Genomic DNA, 19293 nt, shown 5'->3' on the forward strand with positions numbered 1-19293 from the left:
TGTTTCCACCTCCGACCATTTTCCGGTAGTTTTGTCTATCTCAGAGCCCCATCTGAGAGGACGGTCTCACAGTATCAGGATCCCCGATGCCTTATTGGGACAACTTCTTCATCACCGCAGATTTGCGTAGGAATTTCTAGAGGAGGCTCTGGAAATCCCTCAGAAATAGAAAGATCACTCTTTTCTTTTGGCTTTCTATTCATGAAGGGATTGCAGTGAACCAGTGGAGATCACGATTTGGGGCTGATCCCACTTGCCCTCGCTGTCATTCTGCAGAGGAGTCAGTGCGACATTGCCTTTGGGACTGCAGTCAGGCGAGGACTGTTTGGAAAGGGGTTGCTCCGATACTCAACATTTTTCATACTTTCCCTTTCTTCATGACTTGGGGCTCGATCGCATGGTTATCCCTTACTGGGCCCTAGGTATTTTATGAGGGTGAGTCTTCTTCTTGGGCACTCTCGGTCCGCCAGCAGGTGATAGAGCCCTGCTCTCTTCAGGATCAACATACGTGAAGGCACCAGCTTGCAGATCCACCAAGCCCCAAAATTCCCTAGCATTGAAATCATTTGCCCCTTGGCACATTTAATGCATTTAGACCCCTTAGCCTTAGATCCCCTAGTCTTGTGCCATGTCACCCTCACCAAGGACCTTGATCTTGATTACTTTTGTATCATTTACGTGAAGCCCAAACAAATATAATACAAACATTGATCCTTTAAAGGAAAATGTCCATTGACCCTTCCAAGGTCATGTTGCCTCAACTTGAGCATAACATTCCTTCCCTCTTCAAGCATCAGCGTCCTCGATGATAAAGTCTGAGAACACTCTCCGTAATTGATATACGGATTCCCAGGTGGCTTCTGATAGAGGTAAACCATGCCATGCAACCAACACCATGGGTATCTTCCGATTGCATACTTGCGTAATTGATATACGGATTCCCAGGTAGCTTCTGATAGAGGTAAACCATGCCATGCAACCAACACCATGGGTATCTTCCGATTGCATACTTGCATTGTTCCTCGGTCCAGGATTCTTGTTAGTTTGTGTCCTGCATTATCCTCTATCTCCTGAAACAAAACAACACCCTCGATTAGTGAGTCACCTGTATGCAAAAATTTCTTTAAACGAGAAACATGAAACACTGGGTGCACCTTACAACCCTGTGGTAATTCTAATTTATAGGCTACCTTGCCTATTCTTTTTAGAATTAACCACGGCCCACAATATCGGGGTAATAACTTAGCACACTCTTCTGCAGTCAAAGAATTAGAGTGCGAAGGAACTCTGAGAAAAACTATTTCTCCTTCCTTAAATTCTCTAACGGATCTGTTTTCATCCGCATTCGCCTTAGCTCTATCCATAGCTTGGCGGATGTTAGCTCTCGCAAGTCACTTTCTGAGGTACTCCAACTGTAGTTGGATTCGCTGGTCTATAACCATAGTTCAGCTCAAACGGACTGAACTCTATAGAGGAATGTTTTCTATCATTGTAGGCAAATTCTAACAGTGGCAACTACTTGTCCCATGTATGTTTCCTCAATGACACATATGCTCTAAGCATATCCTCTAAAATTTGGTTGATTCTTTCCATCTAACCATCCGTTCCCCACTACTCATTCCCAACTCAGTCCTTAGTGTCTCAAACACTGCAGTCCAAAAATGACTGGTAAATTTGACATCCTTGTCTGACACTATGTATTTGGGTAATCCATGCAAACGAAATATATGTTTAATAAACAAATCCGCCACTTGCGGGGCACTAACAGACTCTCTAGTTAGAATAAAGTGAGCCATCTTAGTAAGACGATCAACTACCACAAAGAAAGAATCATATCCACCTTGTGTCATAGGCAGACCTACAATAAAGTCCATGGAAATGCTCTCCCACCTACCTAGTGGTATTTCCAAAGGTTGTAAAAGTCCGGGTGGCTTTATCCGCTCTGCCTTACTTACCTAACACGAAAAACAATGTGTCACATATTCATGAATATGTTTTTTTATTTTCGGCCAAAACAAATCTCGCTTCACGAGATCATATGTTTTCTCGACTCCTGAATGTCCCGCACATGGGCTATCATGGCATTGTTGAATGACTCTCTGCCTGAGATCATTCTGATTAGGTACTACTATCTTGCCATTTCTTTTCAGCATACCATCTCTTATGGTATATCTTGCATAAGTTTGGCCTTTTCTGAATGCCAAGTCATCCTTTTCCCCGGGTTTGAATACATGAGCCTTAGGCCAAAGGTTCTGGACGAACTCGTCCACCTTTTGAGTTTCTCTAATCTCGGTCATTAGAGCACTCTCTAATACCGTGAAAATCATATTATGCATAATGCGTGACAACACATCAGCAACTCAAAAATATTTCAGGGTATCATGATCAACATCAACATAAAACTCTGACCCATACAAATAATGCCTCCATGTTTTCAGAGCATGGACAATAGCATACAACTCTAATTCATGAGTTGGCCAATTTCGTTGAGAGAGAGAAAGCTTCTTGCTTTCAAAGGCTATTGGCCTTCCCTCTTGGAGGAGAACTGCTCCTACCGCAATGCCACTTGCATCGGTTTCAAGGAAAAACAGTTTCTGGGGATCAACTATTTTTAACACCGGTCCTGAGACCACAGCTTGTTTTATGGTGTTAAAACTCTCTTGTTGATTCTGTCCCCATATAAAAGATACCTTATCTGAGGTCAGATCAGTCAATGGCGATACTATTTCGGAATATCCTTTGATATGCCTTCGATAAAATTGGACAAATCCCAAGAATGATCGCAAAGCGGTCAAACCCTAAGGGATAGGCCAAGTCAATATCGCAGCCACTTTCTTTGGATCCATTTCTACCCCCTCAGGAGTAATAATGAATCCTAAATATTCAAGTCTTACCATACACAGTACAGTTTTCTTTTTATATACATAAAGGCTGGCTTTCCTCAAAGTATTGGACACTATTCTTAAGTGTTCGTGATGCTCAGCAATACTTTTGCTAAACACAAGAATATCGTCAATAAAATGTACTACAAACTTTCCGATATACGAACGTAGTAAATCATTCATAAGCATGACGAATGTAGCTGGAGCATTCGTAAGTCCAAACGGCATTACCAAAAACTCATAATGTCCAAACTTGCTTCTAAAAGCGATTTTATGCACATCCTCGGCTCTAATACAGATCTGATGGTAGCCACATTTAAGATCTATCTTACTGAAAATTACGGCCCCATGTAACGCATCTAACAAATCATCGATCCAAGCCATCGGATACCTATGCTTAATAGTGATATTATTCAATGCTCTGTAATCTATACAGAGGCAAAAAGTATCATCTTTCTATTTTTTAAATATCACTGGCGAAGCAAAAGGTGAGAAACTGGGTTGAATCTGCCCCAGCTTGAGGTATTCTTCCAGTTGTCTTCGCACCTCCGTTTCTTCAGTAAAACTTAACCTATAGGGAGGTCTATTTACAGGTTCTGCCCCTGGGATTAGTTCAATCTTATGTTGAACATTCCGCTCTGGAGGTAACCCATAAGGTAACTCATCCCTAAAACAATCAGAGAACTCCTCTGCTATTTGATCAGTCAGCTTGGCCATCTCTCCATTTTGGGTAACATCAGTGCTAGCCGAAGGACCATCAATCGGCTCTACCGATGCTGTACAAAGAAACAAAAACTCTTCTTGAGCTTTTCGAACTTCCATTACAAAAACCAACGGTCCTTGAGGTATATCTTTTTTACCTCATAGGACATATAGCACATCATTCATCTTGAATTGATAAATGTGCTTTTCCCTGGATTCTTCCTAGAATGCCAAGCCTTACCCAAGGCTATGTCTGTGTGAGCAAGCTTTGTCATTTCAAAATCAAGCTTCTCAGCATAGTCGAAGGGCTGCCTCAATCTGCAAGATCCTCCCTGCAGTCCTTCTGAGATGTCCTGTCAACTGAGATTTAGTCTCCTCTGGAAGCCTTTGGAAAGCTTTCCATGACCCAAGAGATGAGGTAGGTCCCCTCTCCCATCGAGACCACTGCATAGTGTGAAGCACCAAGTGGTCTGCCAAGATCATCCAAAATATTGTCATTCCATGTGACCGGTTGCCTATCAATCTCTTCACGAGAGGAAGGGGGAGTCCTCCGAAGAGTGCTCATGAAGCTGGCCCATGCTTTCACAATGGCAACCATGAGAGGGGACGAAGGAGACCTAAGGTGTGCTGCGGTGAAGATCCATCTAATATTGCTCATCCAATCTCCTCCTGAAGAAGGTGTGCAAGTCTGTATGCTACTAATAAAAAATTCCTTCCACGGCTCCTGCCCTGGCATAAGTCCCCGCACCACCATCTTGCAGAGTAGAGCTCTGCACTGTAAATCTGGATCAATAATATTGAGACCCCCTTCCTGTGTAGGGAGGATGAGGGTCTCCCAAGCCACCCTGGCTAATGCATCTGCTATGCCATCAAGCCCACTCCAAAAAAATTTCTAATCGGTCTCCTAAGCTGAATGATGCAATCCCTAGAATGGCACCAGCAAGAACAAACAAACCAGGCCGTGCAAGAGGACCTGGTTGACTACCACAACTCTAGAGGAAAGGTCTAGCTTGTCTGATCCCCAAAAAAGGAGCTTCCTCCTGATGCTCTCCAACACGGGAGCAAACTGCTGCGTGAAAGAAATATCCAAGCTGACCTGGCAGCCCAAATATCTGGCTGGCACACCCCTCTGAACCCAAGTGAAACCTATGTTAAGCCCCCAAACTAGAGTGTCTTCATCATTGATCCAAAAGCCATTGGATTTACGCCAATTTATCTGCGCCCCCGCCGCCAAGCAAAATAAATCCAATGCTGTCCTGAAAGAAGTGAGCGTCTGTGGTGTGGCATCCAAGTAAACTACCGTGTCATCTGCCAACTCACTGTCAAGTAACTCCTCTTCCCGTCTAATGGAAAGTCTCAGCCCAAAGATGTCAGCTTGAGATCTAATATAGATACTCATAGCTTCAGCCACGAACAGACGGGAAGTCTCAACCCAAAGATGTCAGCTTGAGATCTAATGTAGATACTCATAGCTTCAGCCACGAACAAAAAAAGAAAAGGAGCAAGGGAGCATCCCTGACGGACTGATCTAGAAATCTGAAATCTCTCACTCCTTACCCTACCAAAAAGCACCTGGCTGTGGGCTGATCTGTACAAAGAGGAAACACCTCTGATCCAAGCATCTGTAAAGCCAAACCGTAGAAAGGTGACCTCCAAAAAACCCAGGTCTAGGGGAAGAGCCGCCAGCATCCAATCTCTGGCTTGGGATCTGGAAGGGTGAGACCCGAAGATGCGTGGATCAACGTGGTAGAGCATTCAATCTCTACGTCCTTCTTAAGCTACTGCAACTCGTCTTCAGAAAATGTAATAGTTTTCGCGGCCAGTGCAGGTGGAATAGGATTGGTTGATAGAATATCCATCGCCAATCGAGGTGAGGAGGCAAATTCGAACACTTTTGAGGCTCTATCCGTTCCAAAAAGCCTTGCGGGAGAATGAGGGGGAGACAGGAAGCAAAAGAAGGGGATGGGTAGAGGAGGGGGGTAGAGGAGAGGGCTGAGGCGGGGGGATAGGGAGCAGGGGAGAGGAGAGGGGGGTAGATGAGAGGGCTGAGGCGGAGGGTAGGGAGCGAGGGAGAGGAGAGGGCTGAGGCGGGGGGTAGGGAGCTCGGTAGAGGAGAGGGGGGTAGAGGAGAGGGCTGAGGCGGGGGGATAGGGAGTGGGGGAGAGGAGAGGGGGGTAGATGAGAGGGCTGAGGCAGAGGGTAGGGAGCGGGGGAGAGGAGAGGGCTGAGGCGGGGGGTAGGGAGCGGGGTAGAGGAGAGGGGGGTGGAGGAGAGGGGGGTAGAGGCGGGGGGTAGGGAGCGGGGTAGAGGAGAGCAGGGTAGAGGGGAGGGGGGTAGAGGTGGGAGGTAGGGAGCGGGGTAGAGGGAGGGCTGAGGCGGAGGGTAGGGAGCGGGGGAGGAGCAGGCTGAGGCGGGGGGTAGGGAGCGGGGGAGAGGAGGGGGAGAGGGCTGAGAGGCAGGGAAGGGGGAGCGGGCGGGCTGAGAGGGGAGGAGGTGGGCTGAGAGGGAGACGAGGGGAAGGGGGAGGGGGCTGAGAGGGAGAGGAGGAGGAGAGAGGGAGGGGCTGAGGGAGGGGGAGGGGGAGGGGCTGAGGGCGAGGGAGGGGGAGGGAGGGAGGGGCTGAGGGAGAGGGGGCAGCAAGGGTCGGGGAGAAGCCTAAGTATTTTATTTGCATGCAAAAGGCTAACAATTAATGGGTGCCATGGTTGTGTGCATTGAATTAATTGTAACAGGTTTTGAGAGCGGTCTATTTTCCCGGATTTAATGAGTTGCACCATTTTTCCAGGAGGTGTCTACCTTGGCGTGTGGACGTAGGGTGGGAAGGCACAAAAGTTGCCTCATTATGGCATGTGACTAAAAACTAGTCGTGGTTGGATGTTCCCAGGGAAGGGGGGGTTTGCTGAAGTCATGACGGCAACTTCATGGCTGGTCAGCTAGTTTTTCATTGTATATCTTTGTATTCAGTTTTTGATCAAGAAATAAGAATACCTTCGGGGGGGTCCAGCCGATTGGTTCTAGGTTCTAGTTCGGTGTCAGTGTGTATGCATCAAGCTGTGCGATCTCCCATAAAATTAAGAGTGGGTCGTTTTTCAAATGTTGTTGCTGAAGAAGGAAGGGATGTAAGTGCCTAGGGCAAGAATATGGCTAAGAAATTAGTTAGAGACCTGAAGGGGCTAAATTGATTACATGCATGGGGGAAGGTTAGAACCTAGTAAAGGTTAGGGATGGTAAGGGGCTTTCTAGGGAGATGGAGGCATATTGGTCTACACGTTGTGAGGCGAGTGAGGATTTTTTATGATTAAAATGAGAAAACCCAAGCCACAGCCATAGTGTTGACGTCTTTTGCATTGGCTGGGTGGAACTCTCAGGCTCCTACAGGTCTTCTAGGTAGGGTAGGGAAATTTGGATTTAACACTTCCAAGAACATGGAGTTGTTCCTAGGTTCACCCGTAGCTTCCTGGTGGTATGATAGTCCCCCCCATAGGGATGGTACTCTTGTGTTGATCTCAGTGTTTTGGTCTCATAGTCCTTTTTGGCCTTCCACAAACGTTAATAAATCTTTCTTTCTCAGTGTTTTGGTCTCATAGGCAATTTTGGCCTTTTTGGCCTTCGCAAACATTAATAAATCTTTCTTTCTCTCTCTCTAGCTGTCAGAGACAGAGGATAGTTTCATCCAAGTTACCTGAACATGTCCAAAAAAATGCCAAAAAGGATGGGTTTAGAACACATAAATTGTTGCCGCAGTGCATAAATGCACAATTGTATGAAGTAGTGTTGCATAACTGCATAATTGTACTTTCGAAATCATGTGACTATGTGATAGTGCAATTGTGCAACACGTTTGTGACTAAATAGTAAAGTAGTTGTGGTTATGCTATCGTGTAATAGACACATATGATTACATAAAAAGAAGGGATTGAACAGCTACGTGATTGCTAGGTTGTGTGATTGTATAGTTGTTGCCATTATGTTATTTGTCGTTTTCTAAATTTGTTCTACGAATAAAAGGTAAAACTTTCTCCTCTTAAAGTTGAGCTTTCTCAGAATACGATTTTCCATGGAGTCTTTGGGCTTAAAGGAGAACCATCAGAGTATCCTTACCTCTGCAAGCCGATCCTCACATATACGTAGAAGAGCAATGGACTTCAAGCTTATTCTCGGACAGCTTTTATTCTTAGCAAATGCTATAAGACAATGAAGACAATCCATGAAATAGTCTCTGGCTACTTTATCGAAATGCTCCAGCATGACTGCAAACATGACACTAAATAGATCAATACTGAACGAGCTCAATTTTTCTTCACATTTGAGTTTTACAATGATGACAGATGCACACATTGCTCAGACTGTGCATGTTTCTGAAAAAACTGAAAACTTAACCCATACGCAGGTCTCCACTAGTCTCAGCTTATCTCAAAACCATCCTATTCTGATTACCAATTGCAGCAGGTTCACACTTAGCGTTCTGACAACCTACCTTGCTCCAGACGCTCAAATGCAATCTCAACAATAGAATCTGTATTATCAGATCCAGCTGCCTTAAAGACCATAAACACCCCTCGCCAACCAGACTTCATGCCTCCAACATTTGATTTAACCATCTGAACGGTAGAAAGGTATAAGATAGCTTCTAAAGTTATACAGACTATTTGGGCAATAAATTTAGGTGTATGATTCCAGCTAGAAAATATCATTGCACAATCAGAAGAGACTCACCTGCACGATGCAATCAACAATAAGAACACGAATTGCCGGGTTGCTACTGTTACAGATGAGAACAACAAATGGATGCAAAATGTCATTTTGAAATGAAAAATTTGGCAGCTCAGCATGTTCAAGATACTTGATCCCTAGCTGCCTTAGAGAATCTATAGTATACATAGCAATTTTGTCATCTTGATGACTTCCTGCGGAAACAAAATGCTGAGACAGGACCAACCATATCCTTGCCCATACCTGAAATAACAGCAACTTTTTCCTTAGTGAGTGAAGCTATAGTAGATCCCTTGGGAATTAATATTCATTTTAATCCCTAATTGGCAAAAGATTTATGGACTTCATATCACACACAAATGTACTCACCATATGTATGCGGGCCATGTTGTAGTAGCTTATTTCTACAAGCTTTTGCAAGCTAAAGACACGAGGTGGTGTTTGCTTTAGTTCTTCTGCAGACACGCCACATAGAGCTGTGAAAAATTCAACAATTGCATCACTTGGTAGCTTTACACTGTTCACAAAAACTTGCTCTGTAGGATTGCCCATCAATTCCTTGAGAGAGCGAGCTAATGCATCCCTGGAAAACTGATTGGATCCTATCATCAATGTAATAAGGATAGAAGATGATGATGTGATGTATTCAAGTCTTGAGATACATTCCAAAACAGCGTTCCAGGTATCATGCAGTGCATCAGGTTCACTATCACTCAAAGCAAGCAAGGTTCGAAGGGCCTCTACATTCTTGCCCCGCATTTCTTTCGGTGCATGCAGAAAAGTGAATCTGAAAGATTGACAACAGTGTAAACGTGTAACTTAAATGACAACTCAAAGACATGATACGTGTGAAATGCTGAAATACTTCAGAGAAAGAAGACAGACTAATGCGCAGAGTATACTTTAACAAGCAAACTGTTTGGTAGGACTATGTTCACAGGAAAATTAGCACGAGAATAGGGTGGATCATGGAAACAATGGAAGAAAGAAATCTAGGGTGGGTCACGGAAACAATGGAAGAAAGAAATCTAGAACTCGTCTTTGACTAGATCAAATACAGGAGCATACCCAAAAAACATCAAGAGAGAGCTATATAATCGTCAAATAAGAATATACATACTGCCCATATAGGAAAGAAAATTCAACAAATTCAATTGAGATGTATGTCAGAATGGAGCAGGCAAGCATGGAATTAGCATTGCAACACTTTGTACCTCACAAGAGATGTAAGAAAAGCACAACGTAGAGTCTCCATGCCAAGAAGCTTTGTAAGATGGATTCCTGCCCTGAACCCCTGCATGCATATCTGGACTTGAGATGTGTCGTCACTATCTTCCATTGTTACAGAAATTGCAACAAGAAGGGGCCAACCCATTGCATCCAACATGGGCCTGACCAGCTCCATTTCCTTAGCTGTATAAAATATACCTTTCTTCATAACTCCTTTCTTAAACAACAATTGTGTGTACTCCACAATATCTTCACTCTCTTTCTTTGCATCCCCAGAAGTTGTCCTCTGAGGCCAACCTAAATTAAGTATGCTAACCAATCGACTTCTTTCTTCTATATTCGGTCTTTGCCATGTTTCTTTTCTAGAAGGATGGCAATCATCCTTCATTTTAATTTCATCCTTAACAATAGAGTCAAAAATCTCTTCCAGCAGCTCTGCTAAAGAACTCGAATCAATCTCGCTTCTAGACATTAGTCGTATAAAGTCTGCCTTGGTCATTTTAGGCCACAGCGCAGGATTGTGAGCATTTGTATTGAGCATGATAACTGCATAAGCAAGCACGTATGCAACATCTGCACTCTCAAAAATTCCTGGATTGTCATGGCAATACCTGATCAGATATACAATATCAATCAACACGTATCACAATGTCTGATAGGAAATTAACCGCATTCTAAAAGACACTACACCTCTTACATTCCAATGCTAAAATTGAGTAAATGCAGTAACTCGACTCTAAAGCTACGCCAAAAGTAAAACTAAAACAATTCAGTTTGGTCAAGCCGTGCTTGCACAAACACTTCAAAGCTAACATGAGTCAATAAAGTGTTGTGCACAGATTGTGTAATTACCGCTCTGCAAACTTTTCCATTATCCGATCAATCTTTTGAGCCTCTCCTGGGAGCCACAAGACTTTCAAGAACTCCCTGATAGCAAGATCAAACCTCATACCCTTGAAGTTCATGGCATCAACAAATGCATGCATAATGGCAAGGGGAAACTCTTCATGCTGACCAAGGTAATCACCAACCATGCTCTACAACAAACCAATTTACACACTTGTAATTATATAAGTACACATAAGAATTCATGTAGCTTCTCAGAGAAAAGAACAGTGACACCATACTTATGATAGTAACAGCATACCTTGTCTAGGCCTTGTGTTGATGATAGAAAGAGTGCTATTTCTGTAGGTTTGTTCTCCACCAATTTATTAGCTACAAGATATTCAATACCTTTATCTTGTTTGCAGTTGAACTGTCAACCAATACAAGGTAAGAGACCGGAGCTAATAAAAAGAATATTTGATCCAAAAGAGATCAGAGCAATCGGAATGTTTTTTCTTTTCAGAATTGAATAGAGCATCAGTACAAACTTCCATTGAACTTCTCGAGTGTTCTCAACAGAAATAAAAAGAACTGAAACGACGTCCATTGACACAACTTCTCCATGTGCACTACCATGTGCTTTGGTTGACGTGATTGACATGTTGCCATGGTTGACATGCGACTGCTCCAATCAACATGTGGTGAACATGTGACCACAGTTGACATTTGATGTTTCGGTCGACACGTGACCCCGGTTTGACATGTGACTACTTCGGTCGACATGTGACCATGGTCGTCTCTATATATGTACAACAATATCATATATTCTCATGATACCAACTTACATTAACAATGTGGATAATTGAAATATAGAACATTTTGATTAGACTCAATATTGTTTCACAATTGCAATACAAGCATCAAGCACAATACCAAGTATACCAGCACCATCAGCATTAATCAAGGTTACCAGAGATATTAAATTAACCTAGTCCCCAAGTAGTGTCTTACGAGTAATGCAATTCTTCCCTCCCCATGTCCATTCTTCAAACTTGCAAGAATGACTATACCCCCGCCACCACTCCTACAACCATTTCTCCCCCTTGCATCGCCCAGTACTCACTTCCCACCATCATTTCTCTCGCACCCCATACCTAATGCAAACATAGATGTGCATCACATCCAATGCTCCCTATAGCCTTACATAAGCCACACTAGGGCACAAATGAGATAGATGCCATTGTGATTTGGATGAAGCAATGCCGAAGTTCCAACTTCCAAATGTCCAAAGAACATGTGGGTGCAGATATTCATCTATTGCAAGCAAAAGACCCTCACTCAACATTGGTTGTTAAGCCTACAAATCCATACTCATGTTTTTTGGCTACTGCTGCTTTGCACTCTGACTATCAGTGAGAATTGGAGAAGGACCCTCCAATATGAGACGAAGATCAGCGAACAAACGTCGCAGCCAAACACACTCAACTGTTGCTGTGAAAGCTGCCCTATACTCAGCTTCACATGAGGAAGTAGCCACTGTAGATTGCTTCTTGCTCAACCAAAAAATGCGAGCTTTGCCCAAAAAGAAACAATTACCACTAGTGGACTGCCTGGTATCATAGTTTACAGCCCAATCTGAATCACTGTAAGCATGCATCTGCAAGTCACCCCCTCTGGGAAACATCAAGCCATAAGACTTTGTGCCTTGCAAGTAACGGAAGATGTGTTTTACAGCCTACCAATGTGTTGTCTTTGGGCTGTGCATATGTTAGAATTATTGATAAATTCTAGGCAGTGACCAATGAAAAGTCAATAAGTGGGTTAGGGACACTTTTCCCTCATTTAGAGGTTTTTCCCCCTAACCACAGTTAGTTCACTAACTACGGTTAGTGAAGGATAAGATTTGTCACTTAGACAAAACCTTATCCCCCTTTGTATTCTTCTTACTCTATTCTATTGCACATTCGACGTTCCTCTCACTCTCTCAAGCTTCCTACTCTCCCTCTCCCATTTTCTATCATTTAGTATTAGAGCAGCTTTCCTTCCCGGACCTGCTCCCAGCTCCCGTGCCATTCGTCCATATAGCTTCATCGTCAAGCCTGCAGCGAACTACAGAAGCACCACCCGTACATCTCTGTGCTCATCGTCCGTACAAGCATACGAATTTTGTATGGTCAGTTCCGTACAGATTTGTACCTGTTAGTTTGCATCAGCCGTACTGCTCCACATAGCTGCGCAGTACTGTTCCGTACACCTGCGCTGTATTTTGTACACTTGTAGTCAGAACTTCCGTACAGCTCCTGTAGCATTCCGTACAGCAAGTCTACAACACCTTACTGTCAGCCCGTACATCTGTACAAGTGTATGGGTTTTGTCTGTACACTTCTGTCCGTACAGGCGCCGTAGAGTCGTACGACTGTTTCTGTCCAGCGCTTGTCAGTCCGTACATATCAATACATTGTAGGCCTTCTTACAGGTTTTTTCTTTGGCAGGCATGGGAGCACAATTTGGGCATTTTATTCTCTTGCAGACTTCGCAGTTGGTTTATAGGTGTTCATACAATTTGGGGCTTTTGCAATTGGATTGAAATTTTGCAGTGGAAGAGCAATTTGGGAGCTTTGAAAGCTTTTTGGACTCAATTTGAGTCACATTTGAGCATTTGGGAATTTTTTGCTGAAATTTTACTCTGGTGCATTTTGAGCCATTGTTTGGCTGAGGATTCAAGCAGGTGCATTTTGAGATTGTGGGTGTGCTCATTTGGACAAATTGGTAGTAGAATTTAGTTCTTTTGTAGATAAATTACAAATTGGGGCTTTCAATCAATTTGCCCCTTTTTGAGTTGCAATTTCTTGCAAAAATTTGGGGCTTTTTGCTTTACAATGCAATTTCTTGCATTTTTGGGGCTTTCAAGCAATTTGCCCTCTTTTGGATGCAATTTCCCTGAAGAAATTGGGACTTTTGGCATTCTGATGCAATTTGGCAATGTACAAGCATTTTGGGACTATTGCAGGCAATTTTGAGTGACATTGGAGAGCATTTGCAGGATAATTGAAGTACATTCTGAGCCTTTGATAGGCTATGACAGTATTTGTCACTGTGGGCAGATTTTTCTTTGCTGATTTTACTTGTGCATTTTACATCCCAGGAGGGGATTTTACTTGGTCAGTTTGCTGTATTTTTTGAGATTATCTAGTGAAAATGGCTCAGAACAACCCCAATGAGGTGTCGGAGTTCTCACACAGGAGGATAAGTTGGATGGCACCAACTACTCCTTGTGGAGTTTCATGGTTCGCATATCTTGGTTGGCAGACATCTTTGGGATTATTCAGTGGAGATGAAGCAAGACCAGATACAACGACTACACCTGTCACTCCTACAGCTGGAGGCAGGGGTACAGGTGCAAATGCAACACAAGTAGTTGGAGCAGCCGCTCCAGGAGCTCCCACAACAGAGCAGAAAAGATGGGCTCCCACAGCAGAGCAGAAAAGATGGGACTCTAGAGATGCACAAGCTCTTTCAATAATTTCTCTTTCTATCAAGAGGTTCATTATACCTCATATTCGGTCATGCAAGACATCTATGGCAGCTTGGGAGATACTAGAGAGTATGTTTGCAGCAAGAAATGATGCCAGGGTTTCCTTTCTGAAGTGAGAACTTTTCCATACACATATGGAGGAGGGAGATTCCATGAATTCTCACCTCACAAAGCTTCACGACTTGAGGGAAGAATTGCTGAATATTGATGAAGTCATTCCGGATTCGGAGATGATCACCACCACTCTAAACTCTCTTTCTGAGTCCTATCTCAGTTTCCACACCTTGCTGAATTTGTCATTGAGGGGGGGCAGCAATCCTCTTCTTTTCACGAGTTGGTAGCAGACTTGCAGAAATATGGCAACCCCGGCTGGCGAGCATGCTATGCTCTCCAAGTTCAAGCCCAAGGGTAAAGGGCAACAAAAGCCACATGCAAATCAGCATAAGGCTGATTCAGGACAGCCCTCTTATAAGGCAAAGGGTGAAACAAATAAGCAGAAAAAGAAGGGCATCTGTCATTATTGCAAGAAGCCAGGTCATTATATTGGAGAATGCAAGAAGTGCATAGCAAGAAAAGGGATTATGGTATGGCTGTGTCAGATGCATCAGTTCCACATTCTCATGATGGGGGATATGTTGCAGCCAACTTTGTGGAAGAGGACTATGCCTTTCTGTCTTGCACTTCAGATTTTTCAGTGGGTAGTTCAGATGCTATAGCCACTAATGATGATGACCCATATGCTTTCTTGACTTGCAGTTATGATCCTTCAAAGGATGCATGCTCTCTTAGTGTCCATGAGACACTTCATACTCGGTATTTTGACAGTGGTGCTTCAGAGCACATCACTTCCAAGAAGAGTCTGTTTGTATCTCTGCATCCTCCACCCACCAAAAAGAAGGTGACTTGTGCGAATAATTCTTCTGATTCAGTGTGTGGAGTGGGAGGGAGACATTATTCTCACATCCACTCATGGCACAAATTTCAAAATTTCAGATATTCTCTATGTGCCAAGGATAAAGAAGAATTTGCTTTCACTGTCCTCACTCAATAGAGGAGGATTTCAGGTTGGTTTTGATGATGACAAGTGCACAGTCAGAGACAAAGAGAATGACTATGCTTTGATGTTGTCTGGCACTTTGTTGCTGTAAATTCTGAGTTTCAACGGGGGAACCAAATGTGATAGAAACCATCCCCTCAAACACATCATCTGAAGAAGCTGGAATCTGAAATTCAACGTGTATGTGCTGCATTTTCAGAGAATATAACATCTCTACTAACAAAAATCTTACGTGTAGCAGGATTGTAGAGACGGTAGCCTTTGCTTTGTGAACTATATCCCACAAAAATGCATTTGAGTGCCTTATCTGACAACTTGTGTCTAAACTCCATAGGCACGTGGGCATATGCAACACAACCAAAAACTCTGAAATGGTCCACTGAAGGCTTTCTCCCATGCCATGCCTCATAGGGAGTGATTGTCTTCAGAGCCTTTGTAAGAGCCCAATTCAAAATATAGTTGGCACACATGAGGCCTTCAAGCCAAAACCTGGGAGGCAACTTCTTACTTGTGAGCATGCATCTATCAATCTCCATGGCAGTGCGATTCTTCCGCTCGGCTTTGCCATTCTGTTGAGGTATAAGCCTCACTGTAAGCTGATGCGTGATGCCTTTCTCCTTCAAAAATGTCTCAAATTCATGAGACAAATACTCTCCCCATCGATCTGTGCGAAGTGTTTGCACCTTGTCCTGTCTTATTCTTAACCATAGCCACAAAGTGTTTGAAATGCATAAACACGTCTGATTCTGCCTTGAGACCATAGACCCAAGTGTAGTTGGTGAAGTCATCTATGAATGTAGCAAAATAGAGATAACACCCAAAACCAGGTGTCCTCATGGGACTGCAGACATCACTGTGAATAAGCTGTAATTTCTAAGTAGCTTTCACTGCACCATCCTTCTTGAAGGGAAGTCTATGCATCTTGCCAAGGATGCAACCTTCACATGCATGTGGAGGAGGCGACTCCAAAGGAGGCAATGCATCAACCATATCATGCCTCTGAAGTGTCATTAAGCTGCCATAGCTCATGTGCCCATACCTGGCATGCCATAACTCCGCATTCTGCATCGCAACAATGGGAGTGCTAACTGATAATGCAACATTGGATCTTTTTTCATATAGATCAAGCTGGAAAAGACCCCGATACAAAGTGCCAGACAACACACAACACCAAAGCATAGTCGTTCTCTTTGTCTCTGACTGCACACTTGTTATCATCAAAAACAACCTGAAATCCTCCTCTATTGAGTGAGGACACTGAAAGCAAATTCTCCTTTATCCCTGGCACATAGAGAACATCTGAAATTCTGAAATATGTGCCATTAGTGGATGTGAGAATAATGTCTCCCACTCCACACACTGAATAAGAAGAATTATTCGCACAAGTCACCTTCTTTTTAGTGGGTGGAGGATGCAAACATATAAACAGACTCTTCTTGGAAGTGATGTCCTCTGAAGCACCACTGTCAAAATACCAAGTATGAAGTGTCTCATCGACACTAAGAGAGCATGCATCCTTTGAAGGATCATAACTGCAAGTCAAGAAAGCATATGGGTCATCATCATTAGTGGCTATAGCATCTGAACTACCCACTGAAAAATCTGAAGTGCAAGACAAAAAGGCATAGTGCTCTTCCACAAAGTTGGTCGCAACATCTCCCCCATCATCAGAATGTGGAGCTGATGCATCTGACACAGCCATACCAGAATCCCTTTTCTTCTCTTTGGCTATGCACTTCTTGCATTCTCCAATATAATGACCTGGCTTCTTGCAATAATCACAGATGCCCTTATTTTTATGCTTATTTATATCACCCTTTGCCTTATTAGAGGGCTGTCCTGAATCAGCTTTAAGCTAATTTGCGGGTTGATTGGCATGTGGCTTTTGCTGCCCCTTACCCTCGGGCTTGAACTTGGAGAGCATGGCATGCTCGCCAGCCCGGGTTGCCATATTTCTGCGAGTTTGTTCCTCCTGCAACAAAAGTCCTACCAACTCGTGAAAAGAGAGAGGATTGCTGCCCCCCCTCAATGACAAATTCAGCGAGGTGTGGAAACCGAGATAGGACTCAGGAAGAGAGTTCAGAGTGGTGGTGATCATCTCTGAATCCAGAATGACTTCATCAATATTCAGCAATTGTTCCCTCAAGTCTTGAAGCTTTGTGAGGTGAGAATTCATGGAATCTCCCTCATCCATATGCGTATGGGAAAGTTCTCGCTTCAGAAAGGAAACTATGGCATCATTTCTTGCTGCAAACATACTCTCTAGTATCTCCCAAGCTGCCATAGATGTCTTGCACGACCGAATATGAGGTATAATGAACCTCTTGACAAGAAGAGAAATTACTGAAAGAGCTTGTGCATCTCTAGAGTCCCATCTTTTCTACTCTGTTGTGGGAGCTCCTTGAGCGGCTGCTCCAACTACTTGTGTTGCATTTGCACCTCTACCCCTGCCTCCAGCTGTAGGAGTGGCAGGTGTAGCCGTTGCATCTGGTCTTGCTTCATCTACACTGACATAATCCCCAACATGTCTGCCAACCAAGATATTGCGAACCATGAAACTCCACAAGGAGTAGTTGGTGCCATCCAACTTATCCTCCTGTGTGAGAACTCCGAACACCTCATTGGGGTTGTTCTGAGCCATTTTCACCAAATAACCTCAAAAAATACAGCAAACTGACCAAGTAAAATCCCTTCCTGGGATGTAAAATGCACAAGTAAAATCTGCCCACAGTGACAAATCTAATACATATCGGTTTTCTGAGTCTTTGGGTTTCATATCCTCGTACGTGATATCATTGAGTGAATTAAAATTTGGATAGTCGTGGGAATTCTGCAAAAGTTTGATATTTCACGTAAGACTATCTCGAGCTAGTATTGGATGCACTATTAAACCAACAATTGGTATCAAAGCACGATTCAGTTGAGCCCTTCCATGATTTTTATATATATACCTTTGTAAGACTAGAATAAGTCCAATCATACAAATTTAGAATTTTTTGTTGTTCTAAAGATCAAAAATCTACAAAGAAAATAAAAGAGAAAATGAAAGAGAAGAAAAAAGAGGTAAACAAAAACTTTTATGAAAAGCAAAAGGAAGACATACTTAGCAAGCAAAGCAACACTTATGTCGTCATCAGTGCCCAAGCATAAGCAGCTATACTGGGTTTCTAAAGACCCGCGGAGTCTCTTGGGCAAACCCAGTGCTTGCTAAAATACGTCAAATAAACAAAAGAGAATAAAAACAAGAAATAAAGAAGAAACGAAGCAGGTGACTTAAGCAAAAATAAACAAGCAAGTCAAGAAACAAAAACTTCCAAAAAACTAGAATCTCTCTCTCTCTCTCTCTCTCTCTCTTTGGGGCACGTTGATTTTGTGCTATCTTGTATGCAGAGTTCTTGATGTCCCATGGGCCCATTTTGGCCTCTAGTGGACAATAATACACTTTCTTTCTTTCTTTCTTTCTCTTATTTAAAACATAAAAAGTTAAAAGGCACTTTACACTTATGTCTCGTTTCTGCAAAGAGGCAAAAATACATTTCTAACTTAGAAAGCACAAGTATACTCAAACAAACTCTCTTTTGAAACTAAAAGAAAAACGGGCTATTCAGCTCCCCGCTTTTTGTTTTCAGCTTTTTGTCTGATTGTTTGGTCTCGGTTGGTTCCAAGAGGTCCTTGAAGTGTTGAAGAAGATATGAGAATTGTGGAGAATTTCCTCCAGTGAATTGTCTAGGCTACACATGACTGTAGCGGTTCATGGAACGGATTTCAGCAGCAGCAAAGGAGCATGAAACGGACTCAAGTTTAAAATCGGAGGATTCAATTGTATCCCAGACACGTCCAATTTACTGTGAGAGTTTGTTGGTGGACGCTTATCAAAGTTATCATGATTAGTCTTGCTTTCCCATGGCTTCCGACTTTGGATAGGTTGCCGTGATCCAATTGGTCTGTGTTTCATTCACTCCATGCATTGGATCTGCCAACTTCTAAAATTACAGTACTTTCAATTCTGGTGCAGCCTAAAATCTTGACAATTTATTCGGATGTTTTGGCTCCTTGGATACGTTCAGTTGATTCAACGAATCAGTTTTCCACCTAGAGGAAACTTGAAGCTTTAGCTTATCGTGATCATGGAAGGTGTTTTTTGTGAGCGATGTATTGGTAGCGAGCATCACAAAACCTTTTTGAGCTACACTCCAAGGATTTTGCTATTTGAATAGAGGTGGCAGAGAGTGTTTTTACTAATCAAGAGTTTGCAAGTTATGTGCGCCTTGAAGATGGTTTGAGCGTAGAAGGTCTTCAGATTTTATCAGATTGTTTTTGTTGGTGGGTCGTGCCCTGTGTGGGTG

General features: G+C 43.1%; 1 protein-coding gene across 2 annotated transcripts in view; it reads right to left on the reverse strand.

The window, feature by feature from the left end:
* The window catches only part of LOC147903688 (brefeldin A-inhibited guanine nucleotide-exchange protein 5-like), a 151371-nt gene that overhangs the window by 37097 nt on the left and 94981 nt on the right, over positions 1-19293 (reverse strand). For both annotated transcript variants that reach the window (XM_087400588.1, XM_087400580.1), the window contains exons 18-24: positions 10675-10785; positions 10380-10564; positions 9512-10138; positions 8667-9084; positions 8301-8540; positions 8062-8185; positions 7686-7834 (exon numbers count right to left, since the gene is read on the reverse strand). In XM_087400588.1, coding sequence (XP_087256714.1) covers positions 7686-7834; positions 8062-8185; positions 8301-8540; positions 8667-9084; positions 9512-10138; positions 10380-10564; positions 10675-10785 — 1854 coding nt within the window. The remainder of the gene's footprint in view (positions 1-7685; positions 7835-8061; positions 8186-8300; positions 8541-8666; positions 9085-9511; positions 10139-10379; positions 10565-10674; positions 10786-19293) is intronic.

The sequence above is a fragment of the Dipteris shenzhenensis genome, chromosome 3 (assembly GCF_047967505.1).
Source record: "Dipteris shenzhenensis isolate YYH24624 ecotype China chromosome 3, Dip_SZ_1.0, whole genome shotgun sequence".
In the NCBI taxonomy this organism is placed as follows: Eukaryota; Viridiplantae; Streptophyta; class Polypodiopsida; order Gleicheniales; family Dipteridaceae; genus Dipteris; species Dipteris shenzhenensis.